The sequence below is a fragment of the Gekko japonicus genome, unplaced genomic scaffold (genome assembly GCF_001447785.1).
Source record: "Gekko japonicus isolate JY-2015 unplaced genomic scaffold, Gekko_japonicus_V1.1 scaffold1034, whole genome shotgun sequence".
NCBI classification, from domain to species: domain Eukaryota; kingdom Metazoa; phylum Chordata; class Lepidosauria; order Squamata; family Gekkonidae; genus Gekko; species Gekko japonicus.
Window position 1 is genome coordinate 133,222 of NW_015161983.1, and position 22,009 is coordinate 155,230.

At 40.9% G+C, this 22,009-nt stretch overlaps 1 protein-coding gene across 6 annotated transcripts in view; it reads left to right on the forward strand.

Annotated features, from left to right (window-relative positions):
- Positions 1-22,009, forward strand: part of ARPP21 (cAMP regulated phosphoprotein 21kDa) — a 158,294-nt gene that overhangs the window by 47,389 nt on the left and 88,896 nt on the right. For 3 of the 6 annotated variants that reach the window (XM_015429788.1, XM_015429792.1, XM_015429791.1), the window contains 3 exons: positions 9,951-9,988; positions 11,273-11,326; positions 17,520-17,752. In XM_015429788.1, coding sequence (XP_015285274.1) covers positions 9,951-9,988; positions 11,273-11,326; positions 17,520-17,752 — 325 coding nt within the window. The remainder of the gene's footprint in view (positions 1-9,950; positions 9,989-11,272; positions 11,327-17,519; positions 17,753-22,009) is intronic. The other 3 variants (XM_015429789.1, XM_015429793.1, XM_015429794.1) reach the window with 1 other exon arrangement.

The following is a 22,009-nucleotide window of genomic DNA, read 5'->3' on the forward strand; positions in this document are numbered from 1 at the left end:
TCCTCAATTCCCAGGTTCTATATTGGAAATGGCCATGCAAATTGAGCCTACATACACCATGTGGCACTTGCCTTAGCTCCTTCCTTCCCTCCTTCCTTCCTTCCTTCCTTCCTTCCTTCCTTCCTTCCTTCCTTCCTTCCGTATTTTTACATTTCTGTCTGTGTGTGAGTGTTCATGCCTGGAAGTCATGGCAACCTCTGGCAACTCCTACTGGGGCATGGAGGATGTTCAGTGCAGTGGCCTGATAGCCTGCATCTGCCTCCCAGCAGTGGTATTCTTTGGAGGTCTCCCATCCAAATACTTGCCAGGGTTGGCCCTGCTTAGCTTCTGAGATCTGACAAGATCAGGCTACTTGTTGAGGACAGTCCAGCTCTGATTAGATAGTCACGTAGGTATTTTCTGGACCAGAACTGGAAGATATTCTAATTTAATAGCTGTGCATTTGGTGCCAGAAACATGACTCCCATTTTAAGAGGCTTCATAAACATCTTTGTCTCGTGTCTATTAACCTTGCTCCTGAACTTTCCTTTTTTTTTTGGTCCAATATTCACGTATTGATTATTATTTTATTATAACATATAACATTGAAACATATGTCTATCTGTTCCTCAAATTGTTTGACCTCTGAAGAAGGTCCCCAAGGGGTGGAAACGCATCAGGTCACTTGTATTGGTCCTTGTGTTCAGGTCACTTGTACTTTGTAACAAGGCTTTCATTGGGTCCTTAGATGTTTTTTTCTTTCTAATAAATACGTGCATTTTTTTATATAATAAGTATACACTAGGTTTTTAATATTCACTCTTTATCAGGCTTCTTTCTTACCCTTGTGGTTCTTGGTTCCAGCTATTCTCCTCCCTGTTTCTTGCTATCCAGGTCAGGGCACCTTAGCATTTATTTTTAAGGCATACATGGAAGCAGTAGGGCAGGCATACTAGGTGCTCTTACTGTCTTCTGTGCTCCCAGCTGTGCATTGGGCTTCACATCCCATCTAATCCATATTCATTGAATAGCTACACTATGGATTTTACCTGACAGTTGCTTAGTAAATTAATTTTAATGGTGACGAGTATTTCTTCTTATATTATCATTATTATTGTTATTGTTGTTGTTGTCGTCTTTATTATTGTTGTTGTTGTTATTATTGTTATTGTTATTATGGTTTTAAGTCTTCCAGAGCTCTGCTTGTCCATGAGCTCCCAAATGCATGGTGAATGTTGTGCTTTTTCTTTTGTTTGGCTTGGACTTGCTTTGTCACATTAAGCTCTTGTTGTAGATTGTGTTCTGATAGTGCCTTAATCCACAGGTTTTTTTAGAACTAGATTTTTGCAGAAGATTAGTCCAGATTTCCTTCTGCTTATAATACCAAATACTTTCAGAGTTTGGAGGCTTCTTGGCCTCTCAGAAGGGCAGCTGGAGATGCATGAATGGTATCCCACTGTGTGTGGGTTTTTTTCTTTAAATGAGAAGCATCCATGGGAGGCTGCCAAACTGAGCAGAGGAATAGCAAAGGCGGGCCTGCCATCCCATCTTGCCCGTCCAAATCACATTACTCCTGCTGCTTTTCTCCCTGCAGTAGATACTGACTAGCACAAACAAACAAAAAAAAATGCTAGACATCTTTTCTTAGCATAGCTATCTATGTTGTTCTACTACCAGTGTGTTACTTTCTGTCACTGTAAGAACCTTTCTTTTCCTCTGTTTGCAATTTATAGGTGTTTAGAAGATAGCAGGCCTGGCTGCATCCTAGATATTGCTAAAATGGTGCAATTTGTGCATCAGAGGACAAGTTAGGGACAAAAGGGTTTCTGCTTCATGCCATGTTGTTTGCTTCAGTTAGTTTTACCAGTGGTGAATTATTGTATCTTGAGACTAACGGTATGCAGTATTAAGCATAAAGATTTCTACTGTGAACTGCTGTACAGAATAGGTGTTTTTGTCTAGTTCTCAGCTTTGAAGAGACAGGAATGTACTGAGGATTTTTGCAGTAATCTGGAAGAGACAGGGAAAGTTAGTAAAATTTGGCATTTTCCAACCAGCTGTATGGAAAGGGTAAACAGGTTGGTTTTGGCACGTGGAGAAAGGATGCTATTGTATAAAAGCATGGTGAACATGTATTTTTCACGACTAGTTATGTGGATATTTCTCCCCTTTGTCATATACATTCAGATGAAGTGTTTTTCTCTGAAACCAAAGTGTATCAAGGAAATACAGCAGTACTTGTTACTGTAATAGCAGAGATTTGTTAAAGAGCATGGCAAAAATTTACATATGGCTGCAAAATGTATTCTAATTGGCTAGCCATGACCACAGACTGACTTGCATTACAAGGATCCCCTCTTAAGATTCACACACTCATCAGTTTTTACAAACCTTCTGTGAAGGGGTAACATACTGTTGTCTCATGGATATGAACCTATACTGACATGCATAATAAATACATTGTAGCTGCAGTAAAGTCTAGAAACTACCTTTTCCATACAAAATAAAAATCTTAGTTGTTGTACTCACCAAGTGTCTGGCAGAGTATTGTAATATGCAACTCTTCTTGATTTCCAGTCAATATGAATATACTAGTTACTACAACATCATGTTTCAGGATATAAATTTAAACGCTTATTATAGCGGTATGAAATATGAGGCAATACCCAATAGAAATGAAAATGAGATGGACACATGTTGCTTTCAGTGAGATGAACCCTGAAACTGGCAAAAAAAAGTCTTTTGATGTGTCTGAGTAGCAGAAATTATTTATAGCTTCTTCTTTATTCCATATAAATTGGAAACTAAGTGAATGGAATATGAACATGAATGTTATCATCCCTGGGTTACAAACTGTTTAATTTATACTGTCCCGGCACTTCTGCTGTGTCACAGATTCCAGCTTGGGCATGACAACAAGCAGATGCCATTGGGAGAAAATTGATTAAATTGTCAACTGTGTAAACAGAGGCTGTGGTTACTTAGCAGATTGTATAGAAGTGGGTGATATAGAACTCCAGAAGAACACATCAGGCACACTATTTTGCCAAAAGAAAACCAGATACTTTACAATTTCCTCATCATATTTGCAATCTCTTTCTGTGAGCATTCTGGTAAAAATCCAGCCCAATCGAAAGACTTAAATGCACCAGGCAAATAGGCTGCAACTGATAGACAGGCAAATAGGCTGGAGCTGATACAATGACTGTGTTACATCACATGGTTGGCTTTTCACTTTAAAAGACTTGGATTATTTAGCAAACAAAAAAAAAAGCCTAGAAAAGCAACAATCTAGTTACTGAGCAGAGATTTCTTGGGATTAATTGATTGTGTGATATGGGAACAAGATCACAAAATCTTCAGCTGTCATTAAACATATTTTCGTCTCTCTGATGTGCTATTACTGTAACATGTAATTTTATTACATAAATGTGTTTGTCTTAAATGTCTTTTGAAGAAAAACTACACCCCTGTTCTTAATTAAACATGATCTAATTAAGAGTAGTAGAATCTGTGGGTATTTCCTTTTTCATTAAGCAGCATCATTATCTAATCTTCAGCCATGGTAAATCTCCTCAGAACATTCTAGAAGAAATTTATAAGAACTAAACACACTCAAAGATCAGTTTCCCAGTAAGAACCTTTCTGGGATAAACCAAGATCTATCCAATCAAACATTCCATCACCAACAGTGTGGCATTCTGTCACCAGCAATATGCAATTGAAAAGATTGCAAGCAGAGCACATTGTTCCAGATTTAACCCTATGATCCAGCAACCATTAATCATGAAAAGTCCATTTTGCTTGCTTATGTCTTATATCCATTGATAGATATACAAAGATTAATATAATTATAAAGTTAGTAAAGAAATGCTGCTTTTTGACCTGAATCTACCCACAATGCATTCAAATTTGTAGTAATCACTGCATGGTAGTGGAAAATGTCATAAAGTCAGAGCCAATTTATGGCAACCCTGTGTGGTTTTCAATGTGAGAAATGAACAGAGGTGGTTTGCCATTTCCTCCCTCTGCATAACAACCTTGGTTGTCTCCCATCCAAGTACCAACCAGGGTCAACCCTGCTTACCTTCCACGACCTGATAAGATCAGGCTAGGCTGGGCCATTTTGGTCAGGGCAATCTCTGCATACTGTAATATAAAACAAGAATGTAGGATTGGTATCTTCACAAAATGTATTTGACAAAAGGATCTGGCACGTTATCAGCTTCTGGAGAAATTACCATGCTTTCAGTGGGTGACAAAATATGTGGCTTCCTTAAGAACAAACCAGTACACACTGACCCTCCATGCTTATCCTTAAAAACAAACATACCCAAACTGTTCTTGTCTCATGAATTTTCACTGCCATGATTTTTTTCGTATGATCTCCATTTCTCCATTGCTGATGAAAAAAGTTTAAAAAAAATCAGACTAAACTGGGTATCACCATTAGCATTCCACAACCTAGCCAGGCTGAAGTAGGGAGTATTTGTCTGACACCTGTCCAGCCTATCTAGGAATAGACTTGACAGAACATTCTCATTACCTCACTCAAGTGATGGGTTAGTTTGGTTGTTTGTATCAGCCCTGCAAGGAGGGGATAATCCATAATCCAGGGCACTTTCTCCATGATGAGAGAAATGGCAGCAGTCATACTAATAAGTCAAGGATGTTTTGAGAAATCTGAGTGGTGTCCTGGGAGACGAATTTCTCAGGCCAAAGAGAGAAAGGCAGCAAAGGGAACAGGGAGACCAATCTGAAGGCAATGCAAGTAAGGGCGTCTATTTGTGAGTGAGTTGTCCATTGGTTTATGAAAGGGCATCTGATTATATTAAGATGTTCAGACCATTCTGACATTAATCTTTTCCTGTGTTTTGTTTTGTTTTAAAATATTGTTTCTCTGTGTGAGGAGGCTGTTACTGGTATTATTATTATATTTTGAATTTTTAAGGTTGCAAGTAAACAGCTTTCTGTTTCACAATATGCTTATAACAAGACAAGTCAAGGAAATAAGAATCCCACATCTAAATCAAAAAAATTTTTACTTCCAGACCAAACTGTTCCAGTATAGCTCCTTGAGAATTTTTTCTACGCTCTTCTTGCCCTGTTTAAATAGTTGATGAGATAGCTTGGTTTTAAGAAGGCATCTGATTATAGATAAAATAGTTTACACAATAGGTTATCTAAAAATTGGAATGCTGTGGATATACAACAGAAAATTAGTGACAGAGCAGAAAACTACTCTTGGAATTTTGTAGGAAGTTCGGAGCAGGCAAGAATTGTACAGTAGGCCCTTGAGCAAATGCATTTATGCATAAATATATTCAGCTTTTCCCCCTACATTCCCTTAAATTTGTGACTGGCGGGCAAGCAAGGAATTTAAAGGTAGAGTTAGCAATTGCTATGCTATGATAACAGAAGCATTAAGCAAATGGAGTGTTGCGTATAAAGGAGCAAAGTGAATCTCAGTATGATAATAGCTAACTTGCTTCCCCTTAAGCTTCTTGGCTCTTTCCTTTTCTTCTTTTTTTTTAAAAACACAAGGGTAATATAATAAAATGTGTCTGTCTTCTGTGCCACTGAGACCTGCATCAGCTCTGACAAATGGATATTCCAGGAGATGGCATGGCCTTGTGCCAGCTTCTGCGGCATGGAAGATGAACGGGGCTATAATTGAGTCTGTCCATAAGGCTGTAATGCTGATTACAGTGATACTCTTCAAGATACTGAAGAGGTAACAGACATCTTGCATTTTTGAATACGATATGACTCCATAATGCTTGTGTAGCCTTATGCCTGACTTAAACTCATGAGCTGTTATTTTTTTCCCCAAACCTTGGCCTTTGCTTGCACATTTCCACTCTTGTAGGCAAAGATTTGCAAACTTGTGTACCGCCAGCATGTACTATGGAAAACGTATCCACAGTTGATAAGAAAGGAAAATTATTTCCATCAGAGTCAAAGGACACATTTAAGAATATAAGAATATAAGAAGAGCCATACTGGATCAGACCAAAGGCCCATATAGTCCAGCATTTTGTTCACACAGTGACCAACCAGCTGCTGGTAGGAAGCCCACAAACAGGAAAACTGCAACAGCATCCTCCCCCACCCATGCTCCCCAGCAACTGATATAAAAAGGCATAGCTATCTATCCTGAGTAGTAGCCATTGGTAGCCCCATCTTCCATGAATTTGTTCACTGCCCTTTTTTAACTTCAATGAGAACTTCATTTAGCATCCTAGAAAAGAAATGGGGATTAGTAAATCAACTAAAATGAGCTGCTTACAGTGAACAACAACAATATACAATATATATTTGGTATTTTCCCCATCATGATCCGTGTATATGATTCCATTGTTGTTTTTAGCCATGTTTCCAAACGACATGGCTTTCAGCAATAACAAATGGCCCTATGAACCAATGTGATTATGAAGTGATACCATCAATACCAGACAGAAAATGTGAGTGTACTGAATGTATTCAGTCTATGGAACACTGCAGTAGTTGGGAGCTAGAGTCATCCCAATGTACACATTACAAACCGGCTTCTGTGGCAGGCTTTCTTGGGACTCTGTCCCTGTAAATAAAATGGGACTGGCTTTCAAAGTAGAACTTCATAGAATTGCTTTCTTAGTATAAATTTCCATATAAGTTTGCCCATCATTGACACCAGCTATTGATACCCTACTGCATGTCTCGTCCTCTCTGAGAAATAAAATGGAGTAAGCAGGGCCTTTTCTGTCACATGAAGCTGCCTTCTACTGAATCAGGCCATGGGTCCATCAAAGTCAGTATTATTTACTCATACTGGTAGTGGCTCTCCAGGGTCTCAAGCAGAGATCTTTCATATCACCTACTGCCTGGTCCATTAAAAATGGGGATGCTGGGGATTGAACCTAGGACCTTATTCATGCCAAGCAGATCCTCTGCCACTGAGGCACAGCCTCTCCCCATCACAGTAGTTAACTTGGGAAATTCCCTTCCTGCATTTATTTGCTTAATGCTAAGACTGAGGGCCAAACTGGCTGTTACATTTGCCATGTTTTACAGACAGATGTGATGTCTGGGAACTAACATTCTTAAGGGCTAGTCCATGTGGAGACCCATAAGGGCAAATAGGGCCCCTGTTGTCATTTCACCTTGGGGAAATGGCCCAGGGGAAGGATGAAGCTTCCCCTATGCCATGCTTCTGAGCACAATTGGACTCAGGAGCACTTGGAAACATTAATTCCCCAGCATCATTTATGTCTGTTAAAATGACTTGACTTGTGGAACCACCAGCATCACTTATGTCTGCAAAAATGACCTGGCTGTGGAAGACATATGTCTAGTTTGGCCCTGATCTTTAAGCATTAGGTGAAGACTTTTCCCTTGACATACCCCTGAAAAAAACCTGCCTGTATGCTGCTTTTTGCTTGTCTTCTTCCCTTATGCTAGCTTTCAATTATATGCTAATATTTATGCATTTGTTACTGGTCCTTTATTGGTTTAATATTGGTATTTATCTTTGTAAACTGTTGTAGCTTCCTCAGCTTCAGGTTTGGGCACGGAGAGACTGTCTATAAATGGTTGAAACAAGTGAGAACTCATGTGGGCCATCTCACTTTACCCTTGTGTTGCCCTCCCCACACTGTTTCCTCTTTCCTTTTCCTGTTTCCTTATCTCCCTCCCACCCCTTTTTCCAGTCTCCCCTCATCTTTGACTAACTGCAAAAAAGGCTTGGAAGTAGGGTTGCCATTCCCCAGGTCTGGATGGGGAATCCCCCAGTTTTGGGGGCTTCTGCCCAACACCGGCTCTGTTTTTTGGGCAAAATTCTATGGTTTGACCCCAATTTTACCATAGAGTTGTGCCCCAAAACCAGAGCATTGCCGCCAATGTCCCTGATGTGATGATGTCGTTTCCAGGTGACATCAGTGCATCGGGGACATCCCCATCCACTCCCAGAATGCCTCCCAGATCCCCCCAACGGCAAGACGAGGGGATCTGGCAACCCTACTTGGAAGACTCAGCGATAGTGTTGTAGTTGCCTAGATACCCTCAAAATGGCCATCAAGATCTCAGAAAATATCCTCATGAGATGTCAGTGTGCTTTCATTAACATTACATTTGTTTCTTCTATAATTCTATGGTTTTTACTCCTACCACAAATGTATTTTTTTAAGATTTCAGATTTTTATGCAAAATGGCAGTTTCCTTATAGAACCTCCCCCCGCCGCCTGGCATCACTGTGTGGATATCTTTGGACACATGTTCTAGTGCCCTGTTCAGAATTTGCTATAATGATAAAACAGTAATTAAAGTAAAGGAGCCATGTATTGTATAAAACCAAGGTGTCAGCCTTATGTAATTTGTGAGAGCACTAGAAATGAATATGAGTGTATTTCATGGTTTATCACTGCTCTTTCATATCCCTTTCCATTCATCCTGTTAAATAGGAACTTGAGGAGTGAATGCACTTCTGTGGCACTAGAATTCAACATTCCTGTTTATTCCATTCTATTATTCTGTAGTTCCATGGTTATGGAAGCAATGTATCTGATTGCTTTCCTGCTTCTCTTCCCCCTCCTTTTTGTTTAAATTCAGTGAAAATATAAGCTGGGAATGGAAAAATGCAGCTACTGTACTCTAAATGAACATGAAACAGAATGAAAACAGAGGAAAAAGTCAATGGGAATGAGAATTATTCATGGAATAGTGGCACAGGCTCATTTTGCTGCATGAAAATTTAACCAATGTTGAAGTGGAATATTCTTGCTAACAGAACTTATTCCATCTTATTTTTATATGACACTTTTTCAGAAAAAACTTTTTTGCAGTTCTTGCAGTTATTTCTTCTAATTAAATCACGAGATCAAAATTTTTATATCCATTTATATCCACTTCTATCAGTGCTGATTTTTTTTCCATTTGTGTTTCCCATCCAGTGTGTGGACCCAGACCAAAGAAAGTTAGGGCTCAAATTCACCTTGTGCCCGCATGTGTCTGGTCATGAAAAGGGAAAGGGGCAAACTCTCTTTGCAGCCCTCCCTTACAGCAGCAAATGAACAAGCCCAATTTACTCTGAGATCCTCCAATGTATCTCTGACTGCGAATCTAGTAACATACCCATGATGCAACTAGGGTTGCCAGGCTGAATTGACCCGGCAGTGGAGGAGGGGGAGAAACTTTCTGGGAGAGGGGGGAGCACACAAAGTGTGCTTAGTGTAATGACATCATGCATAAGGGATGTCATAATGTCAGCAATGTTGCGTGGTGATGCTCTGGTATTTTGGACAAAACTACAGAGTTTTGCCTAAAATACCAGAGTGTCGCCATGCTGCATCACCGATGTGATGACATTACTTGTGTGTGACATCATTACATCGCGTTTGGGGTGGAATTCCCCACCACCACCAGCCAACTATCCGGCAGTGGGGAAGAGGCCCAAAAATTGGGGAATTCCCCCACTCGCAACTGTGGTATGGCATCCCTAGATGCAACACCTATGGAGCGTATTGTGTATTTGAGCTCTTTAGTCATGCTTATCTCCGCTGAACTCAATGGGACATAAACTTGTTATAATATACTTGTGCTATGGATATCAATGACTTTTAAGCATTGATTTAAATTTCTCTGGACCAGGGCCTTTATTTCTAAATCCAATAAATCGACAATACACAAGGAATGTTCCCCTTTGCTTTCAAATACATAATTTACATTAAGCTCACCTCTTCTGCGAGAAGACATCTTGATACAGGATTGTATATTTTAATCTATCAGATTTGTTTTCATGAACACAATGTATTATCAATTGTTTATGCTCCAATATATCTTGTCTCAACAATGCATGGACTGCAAGCTCGTGGCCTGGATATGAAAAGTGGTTCTGGTTGTTTTTTTGTTCTGTTTTGTTTTGTTTTTTGAGGGGGGGTGAGATTTATGAAGAGCAATTAATATAATGCGTTCTTTTTGTTGTCTTTGTTTTTCAGTCAGTTTGCTCACAAGAAAACCTTTTTGTGGATAACAGGTACATATGTATATGTATATGCACTCAATTAATATTTTTATAATGTTTAATTTCTATACATTGTATACATTGGGTGGGAATCAGTTAATTTGTGGTAATCTTTAAAGTGAGAGTGTCAAAACAAAGAAGTACATAAAGATTTAAATGCATAATATTGCATGACATTTCACAGAGGTTTAAAGTTAACCAGTATATTAAAGACAATGAGTTGCATCCAGTGGGCAGGATTCATAGAAGTCTTTCTTTCACAGTTTCAGATAATTTATTTCTTATGTATGTTATTAGATCATCATCATCATCATTATTAATTTCATTTCTATACCACCCGTAGCTGAACTCTCTGGGTGGTTTACAACAAGTATAAAAACAATAAGATCAATAGATAAAAATGTTAAGAATCAAAAATTAATTTAAGATAACATAAAAACAATAGATCTTATCCAAAAAGACCTGAGCCAAAGTGAAAGAAAAGCCCCTGGCTAATCGTATTGGGCCCCTGCATGACCAGGGAGGTCTTTAAAGGTTTTAAGGGCTGTCTTAACCTGGTGCCGAAAAGATGGCAAATTTGGCACCAGGCTGGATGCAGCAGGTATGATACTTGTGATTATTCATAATGACAGAGAATGTTTTGGTTGTTATTAAATATTCAAAGCTGGCTGAGACATTTTAATACCTGAGGTAGACATTCTGAATTGTCCTTTGGAGCGCAACTCGCTCATGCAAGCCCTGTTGAAGTGAATGGAGATACCATATACAAGCTGTTGTAGCCACCTCACCTGACCTCATGATAAAACTACCCCTGTGCCCGTCCTGAATTTTAGAGATTGTGAATGGCAGTGTTGGGTGTGCCCCCCCCCCCCCCATATATGGACCTTTTTGTAGAAAATGGAATTATTCTTGCTATAATTTGATTACTAAAAATAATCAGTATCTTAATGTTATCAGAACCCACTCTTAAGTTACATTATTGGGTGATGCAGTCCCATAAATGTTTTATAGCAGTCATGTTGCTACTAATGCAAAAATAATTTGTTTTATGACAGTGTAAAAGAAGGCCACAAAACATCACCCCTAACTCACAGATCAATATTAAAGAATGGTTATAGACCCCTTTATCATCTTTATGGGCACTGCAATTAGGTGTGATGTATTTTTAATGAATTGTGTTTAATAAAAGAAAAAATATTGTGAATATATGTTGTTCACTGATAAAGTATTAACTCACAATTGTATTGGGAAAAACAGTTCTGTGTTGTTGTTTTTTGCTTTTTTAATTTTCACCAGGCTCTTGGAGGATAGCATATGCAATGAAACCCTTAAGAAGAGACAGCTCTTCAGGTGTGTACAATATTAATCCTTAAAGATACGTTTGCAATTTTGTTGTGTTTGGATGTTTATCCTGAGTCCAAATTCTCACAGTTGGATTACAGCAAAACAAAATGGAGTATTCAATGAAAACACCTTGGTAAAAGCCACCCTGAGCCCATTTCACGGGGAGGGCAGGGTAAAAATCCCAATAAACAGGGGTCATTTCGTAGAAAAAGAGATGCAGGAGCTCATTAGCATAACGCATTAGCATAACTCATTTGCTTATGCCACACCCCCTGACATCACCAGAAGTGTGTCAGAAGGCAACACCCACCGCTCAGGCTCTACTGGACTGTTTTGGATTGCTAGCTATTTGGGGGGGGGGACATGCAGATCTGTCCTCGCAGAGGAGGGAGAGCTTGTACCTGAACAAAACTTAAACTTAAAGGTGCCACTGGACTGTTTTGGATTGCTAGCTATTGGGGGGGGGGAACGGGCAGATCTGCCCCCACACTCACAGAGGAGGGAGAGCTTGTACCTGAAGGCGGGCCGGGGGGGGGGCTCTGCAACTTACTTGGCTGCTTCTTGCTCCTCATGGCCCGAATGAAGGCTGCTGGGAGCAGGGGGCGGGGCTTATTGCATGTGCCTGCCCCCTGGGCTCCTTACTACTGGAGCTCCGCTCCTGCGCGCTCCTGCAGGAAATGACCCCTGCCAATAAATAAATAACTAAATAAATAAATAAATAAAATTCAGAATGTCCCAAACTAACACCACCTCGTTCCTTCCCCCCTGCATATCAAAATATCTAAACTCTGGCATGTCTTCCAGAAGAGGCATAGGTTCATAGTGGGCTAAGTCTCCAACAGGATTGTGGAAAATTTTCAGTTCACCCAATAAATCTGCACTGATATAGTACTTAGATAATATATGTGAATGCATTTAGGAGTGATGATTGATCTGTAAGCTCATGGCTGTGAAAATGTGGTACTGACGATAATTAACACAGAAATAAAAGACGATCACAACCATTTACCCAGGCTGGTATGAGATTTTCTTTTCCTGAAACTTTTAAATATGTCTGTGTCATCAGAAAATCACCCCTGAATTTGTGCTTTTCCTCCAGCTCACTATTTTTTAATATTTATAAATTGCTTTTCTAAAAAAAATGCTCAAAGCAAAAAAATACAAGCAGAAAATAAATCTGTGCAATAGCATCTCTATCAATTTACCCATGATATTGTAGAGAGAAAATGCAGGTAAAAGTGGAGAAGGAAGTATTTGCAAGTGCAGAGATGTGCAAAGCTCATGACAGTCATGGAAGTCCCCTGTTCGTGGTTTATCAGAGATAGCTCTGCTCAATCAGTAGGGTTTGATATCAGGAACTGTGTATAGTATTCTAGTGGTACTACTGTACATATAAAGACAGGAATCTCTGAATCACAGTTTGTATATTTAAAGAAGAATAAAAAAAGATGCCCGTTAGCCTTCTTTGTGTATCTAAATACGAATATGCCTATGTGGTATGATGCAATCCTTGATTTTTTTTTGTGTGTAAAATATGTAATCCTGTTATGCTCTGGTTTGAGCTTCATTATCTTCAAGAAACAAAATAAATCTCTAAAATTGCTGAATAAATGTATTCACACAGAAAGACGTTGTGTGAATATTTTAAGCAGAATAGCTGTATACTCTTGGTATCTTTGAAAACACTTCCAAAACATTGCTAGATTTGAGTCCAATAGCAACCTGGAGAGCCCAGGCTAGCCCAATCTCATCAGATCTCAGGAGCTAAGCAGACTAGTATTTGGATGGGAGACTTCCAAGGAATACCAGGGTCGTGAAGTGGTGGAAGGCAATTGCAAACCACCTCTGAACGTCTCTTCCTTTGAAAACCCTGCGGGGTCTCCATAAGCCAGCTGTGACTTGATGGTACTTTCTACCCCACCACCCAGCACCTTAGAAACCAACAAGATTTTAAGGGTATAAGCTTTCACGAGTCAAATCTACAATCTGACATGGTGTACTTGACAAAGGGAGCTTTGACTCTAAAAAGTTTATACCCTGAAAATCCTGTTGGTCTCTAAGGTGCTACGGGGTTTAAATCTAGTTCCTCCACTGCATCTCAACATGGGTACCCTCCTGAAACTAAGGCTGCAGTCAGATGACAGACTTGGCACACTCTGGCCCCACCTCTAATTTCTCCATTTTGTTTTCTAACAGAGAGTTTTGATCAGACATCCCACTCTGAATCCACCTCACCATGTGCTCAATCTGTGGTTGACCATTCAGATTATTGCTGGGCGGTAACCATGGAGTGGGTGGTCAGGCGTCATCCTTTTTAAAATATTGTCTTTCATGCATATGCAGAAGCATTCATTCGAATCATCACCATTTTGATAGCTCCATGATCCCTCCATCAAGTACTGTAGCCGCTCTCAGCCTCCTTCCCTTCGCCTCTCTTCCTTGGAATACGTGGGGGGAGTGCAGATTTACATGAGAGTAACTCTACTGAGTTCAGCACATTTAACCTTGTGTCAGACATGAGATGCTCTCAAACTGTAACTCTAATGCAGAAACAGAAGAGAGGGGTTTGGGGGGATTTGTTGCTCAAAAACTGCTCCCGCGGGGGCTCTCAATCCAGAATGACTACTTGGCTGCTTGCAAGTGATGACTGACAGTGCCAGGGGCAATTATGCACTTATGTGCACATCACTAAGAAATCAGAAGGGGGGAAGACAGAACAGAAGTTCACACTCCCAACCAGCTTGAGTTTGCAACAGGGGGGTTCAAACAGCTGGAAATGTAGGGCAAAAGCACAGACATCCATAAAGACCGGATTTTCCCGGGGCCTGATAACTCAGATTCAAAGGCGGGTGTCACTGACTGGAGAATGGGAGCCAGATGTTGCTGTCTGATCATGCGCTTTACATCCAGAAAGGAACAGCAACAACATTGGATCAAACTGCTCATCTGACTGCAGCCTAACTTCCAAAAGAGTGAAGGTATAACTGTTACAAGATGAAGACTCAAAAATGGGAAACACTTTCAGAAAGCCTTAGCTATATTACTGTTACAAGGGAGCGTGGAGTCTTTTTCTTTAAGATGTAAGGAAGAAGGTTTGAACAATACCTTAGGAAATACATGTTCTCTGTTTCTATAAGAAAAAGAACAATACCTTAGGAAAGACCATAGTTTGTTGCAATTTATATTCATCTAGTTTCTCCCATGACAGATTTGCAACTGTTCAGAAACAGAACCTCTGTGCTAAGGAGCTCAGAGTAGTTATAGACAGGTGCTTGTGTGCTGGCATTATTGGCACAGGTGTTAGGCTAGGAAAACACAAGTATGAACCAGACAGAAGGGAATGTTATATTGAGAAAATTAGTCCTTGTGGAAATTTGCAAACAAGGTAATATTGTCTGGAAAATGGATAAATAGCAGGTTATGGAAGAGGGCATGAGCGGAGGAAGGATAGTTACTGAAGAGCAGAATTAAGATGTTTAAGATTATAGAGAAAAATAAGATACTGCCCGATGAAAGAAGTGTTCAAAATGGTGTTTTAGAAGCATTTCTTGAAAGGAACAGAGACTGACTGAAAATATGTAATTGACAGCTCCATGTTGGCCTGAGCAGCCGTGTTTGACAGTCGTGATGAAGAATAAAAAGGATGATATTAGAGACATTAAGGAGTAACATGTACAATGCAACTACAGAAATGGGATCTTATATCTATTTTTAAATTTATTTTTACGTCATTTATACCTCAACTTTCTCCACAATAAGAACCCAAAGTAGCTTACGTCATTCTCCTCGTCTCTATTTTATCCTCACAACAACCCTATGAGGTAGATTAGTTTGAGATTGAGTGACCCAAAGTCCCCTAGCAAGCTTCCATGTCAGACTGGGGATTTGAAGCTGGGTCTCCCAGATCCTAATCCTATACTCTAACCACTGTACCACACTGGTTCTTACCCCCCCAAAAAAACCCTATACGTGGACAAATACAACATTTCTTAACTGAATCTGTTGTCACTGTTTGTTTCCTGAGAGGCACTGAAGAGTTGTAGACAATAAGTCTGCTGCCCTACTAGGATGATTTTGCACTGCTCAGTCATTGCTTTTCTCTTATTAGCTGCAAGCAGATTTGAAGCTGAGTTCCACACGATGCTCAGTCTTGCACCACCTCCCCCATAAATATCCAGCTATGCCTGTCCCTAGGGACAAGATCCTATTATATGTTCACTTGGAAGTAAGTCTGGTTCAACAAAGGTCCTTCTTCTCCCTGTAATTTTCCCTTTGTTCCTCCCTTTTACAGCCTAATTAATTTCTTCTCTTTGTTACCAGCCATAGTATTCATGAAATTAATTGTTAATTATCAGCTCTTGCTTGGGGGAGGGGGTGGAAATTAAGTACTGCTTGCAATTTGCAGGAAAACCTCCACTCGGTTTTTCTATAACACAATTTGAGTCCAGTGGCAGCTTTATGACCCACAAAGTTTAATTCTGGGTAAACATTTTCGTGTGCATGGACACTTCTTCAGACACTTCTTCAGTGCACATGCACATGAGAGCTTTTATCCAGAATTAAACTTTGCTGGTCCTAAGGGTGAGACTGGACTCAAATCGTTCTGCTGCTTCAGACTAACGTGGGTACCCACCTGAATCAGTTTTTAATGTTATTTTTCCTTAATGAGAAAATTAACCATTGATGAGGAATGCCACAGCCAGCTGTATCAGAACCTAGAAGTTTATTGAGCCGGAAGCAGAGGGAAAGAAGGAAAATCTCAAGGAGATTAGCCCTGAGAAACCTAATAAGCACTTTGACTATCTGCAACCTAGTACTGCAATTGATCTTTATGTTAATGTTGTTTTTAATGCCATAATTTGAGCGTAAAAAAGATTGGAGAACAATGACCCCAACTACTGGAATGGAATAGGTCGCTCATGACATTGTCTGAATTCTCCATTACAACTGATCAAATGGATTCCAGACTAAACAACTAAAGTTAGGGGGGAAGGGAATCCCCCTAGGGTTGCCAGACCCCCCAGTTTGGCAGGGTAAACCTGCTTTTTTGGGGGGGGGTTCAACACACTGCCAGCCAGCTGGCTGGTGGGGAAGCCCCGCCCCCAAGCCCCAACACCTGCAGCCACCCCTCTCCCTTCTCTCTTGAGAGATAGGAGTGGCTGCAGGCTGTGCACTCAATCTCCACTTGGAGATTAGGTGGGCAGGGGCCTCCAGCTGCCTGCACTTAAAGGGAGCCCCTTTAAGTGCTGGCAGTTGGCAGGAAAGGGCCCTGTGTGCCCATTCTCCAAGCGAAGATCAGGTGTACAGGGCCAGCTGCCTGCACTTAAAGGGAGCCCCTTTAAGTGCAGGCAGCCAGGGGAAAGGGCCCCGTGCACCATATCTCCAAGCGGAGATCAGGCGTGCAAAGCCCTCCAGCTGCCTGCACTTAAAGGGAGCCCCTTTAAGTGCAGGCAGCTGGCGGGAAAGGGCCCCATGTGCCCAATCTCTGAGCAGAGATCAGGCACGTGAGGTCCTCTGGCTGTGTGCACTTAAAGGGAGTGCCTTTAAGTGCACACAACCAGTGGGAAAGGGCCCTGTACACCCAATCTTGCTGCTTGGAGATTGGGCTGATGGGACCGTCCCCACGGGGGCAGGGCTTGGAGCCAGGACATCCCCAACATGATGTCATTACATTGGGGATGCCCCACCCCCTCCGGGAAGGCCCCCCAAAGTCCCCTGCTTGGGACGAAGATGGACCTGGCAACCCTAAATCCCCCCCCCCCGAATATCGTGGATCCACACTTGTAAGAACATACATAACATTTGACAGGATATTAATCTGCTGCTGCTATAGAGGAGGCATCTCCGGTTTGTAACTTACCAATTGGAACATAGTGTGCCAACTTTCCACCATGGGTTTGACACGTGTTCTGGTTTGGCTGCCCGCCTGGAATTGCAAAAACAGGAAAGGGAAACTGAAAACTGTACTGCCATTAACAAAGCAAGGCAGTCGGGATATATCTTGGTTGGTGGGTCTCTAGTTGTGCAGAAGTGATATAGGGAACAATGTTGTAAATGTCATTTATATAAGTGTGGTTGGTTGTGATTGATAACACATATGCACCTCCCAATGGTATGTTTACAGTAATGCAAACAGGAGTGATTTTTGGCCTTACAGATTTATTTCTCATGTTCCTTTGTTTCCTTGGTGATATTGCAGGGGTAACAGAGACAGCACAGGGAAGGCATCTGGCAGTCGGCAAAGCAGTACAGATAATGAATTGAAATGGACAGACCACCAGAGGCCATGGAGCAGCACGGACTCGGACAGCTCCAATCGCAATCTGAAGCCAGCCATAACTAAGACTGCAAGTTTTGGTGGAATCACTGTTCTGACAAGAGGAGATAGCTCATCAAGTAACAGGAGTACCGGCAAACTGTCTAAAACAGGTAGCTAGTACTGTATTGGGTTTACCATGTATTTTATTGCCTGATGACGCCTGAAAGCCTGGCTGCAGGACTAGGCTTATAGCACTAGAGCTGTGTTTCTCATATGCTTGCATATGATGCTATTACAGTGAGGCTATTGCTTTCTCCAGATTTTCATTGTTAATTGGTACAATGAAATTAAGAATTAAGGCCAAAATTCTGTAGCTTCCAGTTTTTTTCTTTCTTTCCATGCACAGTTCAACATAGAAAAATGTAGTATATGCAGTGATCATGAGAAGCTTGTGTTGTTTGTAGGAAAAACCCATTCAAACCCCTAAGGTCTGCCTGGCTCAGCATGAAGTAATACAGAATGATGCAATGTGAACTAGAAAGGAAAGAAAGCAAATGCTAAAATGTAATAATGGGGAATGGTGAGGAGGTTCTTCTGAGTTTTTTAAAGTTTGAGTTTGGTATCCACATACTAATTTCATCTTTAATTTTGCAGATACAGATTTAAAAATAATGTAGTTTTGTTCTTCTCAGAGTTTTTGAAGATTCAGCCAATAATTTTGTAAACATAAAACACCCAGCTTTTCACTTTTTTTCCTTCATTCTGCAGCCCCCATCCCATATGGCTTTAGTACATGCAGGCCCCATGAGTCCCAGCAAGACCCTTGGGGGGGCAGTATTCAAAGGGAACTCTTACTTTCCCACAAGCGGAAAAACTGGTTGGATCCAACATGACAAATTGTATCTTTAGCTTTAATATTACTTGTATTTTTATTTAAATTCTCAAAGGGAATATCCTAAAGGAAATATCTGTTACAAATAGATTAAAACTGGACTAAAAACAGTATTCTTTGAAATCTTTACTTTCTTGTCCCCAGAAATGTATGTTCTAGGTAGGTTTTAGAAGTCATGATGGGACTCAGGAAAAGAGGGTGGTCTCAGGGGTATATAGGACCCCAAGTCATGACATGGACCGATTTTGAATACTAAAAATCTACAGATCACTTCTTTTCATAGGTGAACTTATATAATGGCATATGTCAGCTACAGAAATGCTTTCTGTTGGAGAAACCCAATTAGGCCTTATATATTTTTTGCATTAATACTTCAGAACTTGGTAAATACAAGGGTGGTTCTTAGTCTTAAGTTGTTGCAAGTCTGTGAGGTTCATATTTTGAATATAAATGGATTTAATAAACCCCACATCTCTGTCTTCCATCAGTTTGGATTCGTACAGAGAGAGTTCAGCTTTAGTAATAATCAATATTAAGCGCTTAATGCTTTTCACCTTCAGAATGTTTAACAGAAACTAAATTAACCTCAATTTACTAATAATTGTTAGCCAGATCTCAGTAATGTCCCTCAGGTTGCAGTATGTTCTATGTAGTGCTTGAGATTTCATTAGCAGGAGCTCAGTAGATAAACTGTTAGCAAATAAGATGCAGGATTCAGAAGAGCCCTCTCTTGAAAGCCCACAGAGGTTCAAAGGTAAGGCAGAGACAAAATCTGAAAATGAGTTCTCTCTCCATGCTACTGTAGGTCTGTAAACCGGAAGGACCAGCTTGGTGAAATCCCCCAGCCCCATTTCAGACAAAACATTTTAGATATTCAGGACAAGCTGGTAATGCGAATCTGTTCCGTTGGGTGGGTAGGGCAAGTTGCGGAACCTGAGGAAAGCTTTTAAGCTTTAACAAGATGGACCTTTGTGGGCCTGTATCCTCCAAGGGGCATTTGTGGGTCAGTGCCTTCAAGGATAAGTGCCGCTCCTGCAGTGAAAAATTTAAAAAAATTAAAATGTAAGATGCACGTGGGGTTTCCCAAATTACTCTGGGTGCAGTCAGGGAAGCTTCAGTCTCATTTTCTTTTTTTTCCAGGCCAAAAAATAAATAGGTTTTTAAAAATGCAAAATAAAATAAAATAACATTGCAAAATGCCAAAGAGAGACAGGTGGAAATTCCCCCCTCACCAACTTACATAGACAAAGAAGCCAGTAGATGAGAAGGACTCGGCTCCCCCTTTTAAATGCTGCTCAAGCTGCGAGCAGCCAGCCCACCCACAGCAGAAAAAGAGGTTTCGGCTTGGTGGCGGGTGGCCTCACTACACCTGTGCCAGCCGAGCCAGCCTAGGTCACATGACCATGGGTCACATGGCTGGGCTGGCTCAGACTTAATGAGGCCACTGCTTCCAAGCTGAGTCCTCTTCCTCTGCTGTGGGTGGACTCGACGCTTACTGCTCTCACTCTCTCTCTTTCCCCTGGCTCCCCTCCCCCACAGGATTTCCCAATGCCCCACCACCCAATTTGTTCTGGCTACATCCCTGGAGCTTTGTCTCTGTGACTGATGTCTTGTGTGGTGTTCATACTCTCTACCCTGGTACCTGAGCAGCTACTCTTAGGTCTGCTTTTGATAAGGGATCAAAAAGGGAAATGAAAAGGGTTTTTTTTTTCCCCTGATACATACAGCAAACAAGTTCACTTTGCTAGACCTAATACCACAGTGCAGTACACCTAAGATTCTGTCTTTGTGCCTGCAGCATGATCCCTCAGAAAAGGGGAAAGTGACTCTAGAAACTTGTATGTGGGTACACAATGGCATGCGTTTTGGAGGGTGCTCAAGAACAGTGAATTGGCCCCTGAACAATCATTTGCCCTTAGGCGTGGCACAGAATGACAAAGTTTATCACAAGGGGGCTTTATATGCAGAGGAAGAGAGCTAATGGAGAAAAAGGGGAAAACATCAATTGGAAGAGCTCAGTTGATGGGTGTTGGTCACTGATTGACCCCAGGGAAGAAACAGTTCATTGGGCATTGCAAATGATGGGCAGGAGAGGAAGGGATATTCATGGGGGAAGAAGCCATGGCTGCCAACCCCCTTCCAGCTGGCCTGTTCCACACTCTTAGCACTCATCCCTCTCCCTCTTCTGGCTTCCCGGCCACCATTTCTGCCCTCCTCACACAAAAAGAATTCTAGCAAAAGCTTTTATATTAAAACTTACATAATCTTTTTGGTGCTAAAATGAAGCACTGCAAATTATACATTTATGTTAGAAAAAGAAACTCTTACTCTGAAGAGCTCCGGTGATTCATGTTTTTCTACCCTATATAACCCTTAAGCCATCAATCACCCCCCCCCAATAAAAATCTCATATGATAACATTCAAAGCTACTTCCATGATATTAAAACATTGTGTTCATTCGAGAGTGATTAGAATTTTTTTTAGTGCTTTGGGTGTTTTTCTTTTTAAAAAATCTGTTCAATTTTGAAAGGTTGTCAAGGCCCAGGGAAGAAAAAGGCTGCAGAAACTCAATAAAGTGGTGGTGGGGGGAGAACAAGTTGTCAAAACAAATTCACACTTTCTGGTGCAGGGACATAAAGCAAAGCTGTCAGTCAGCCGGAGAAAGTCTGACGAAATAATGCTGAGGGTGGGGAGATTCAGAAGCGATTACTAAATGAAAAGAATGATTATTCAAAGTAACCAAAAATATGTGTCCTCCCCAAATTATACATTGTGTTTTTTTACAGCCGTTTAAGCCATCTGACAGTTCTCCTAGTTCTATAGGATATAATTTTTAAGTTTTATTTCTTAAACAATTAAATATATAAATGATGGTATCTCAGCATAGTGGAACTCCATGTTCAGAGGCAGCATACTTCTGAGCACTGCTTCTAGGGACAGACAACCAGGGAAGATTTGTTGCCTTTGTGTTCATTCATGTTCGTGAGTTTTCAGGGGACTATGCCTTGACCAGTGTTGGGAACAGAGTGCCCAACTAGATGGGTCTTTGGTCTGATGTATCAATGAAGGTATGTTTTTCATGAGCAGATTTCCTCAGTTCCATTCCCCAGGATTGGATCCACCCACCTTTTCATTATACTGCAACCAGTATACCCTCTAAGCTGAGTTAGTGTGAGCTAGCTCACAGTTTTTTAGCCTCCAGCTCACATATTTTTGTCTTAGCTCAGGAAGGACGGCTCCCGAGCAAACTGATTTATGCAGTCCCCAAATCGCTCGCTCACAACTTTAAGGCCCGTAGCCCACAAAGTAGAATTTTTGCTCACAAGACTCCACAGCTTAGAGGGAACATTGATGCAACCCCCACCCTAAATGGATTTTGTACATGCAGGTGACATGATTCTCAGCATAGCTCTTTTTGGTGGTAAGCAAGGATGTCTCTGCTATATCATGTCTAAATGCAATCTTGATGTAATGCCATATGTGATTTTTGTGTAGTGTCCTACTGAGATACATGTATACTCCTTGGCACTGGTAACT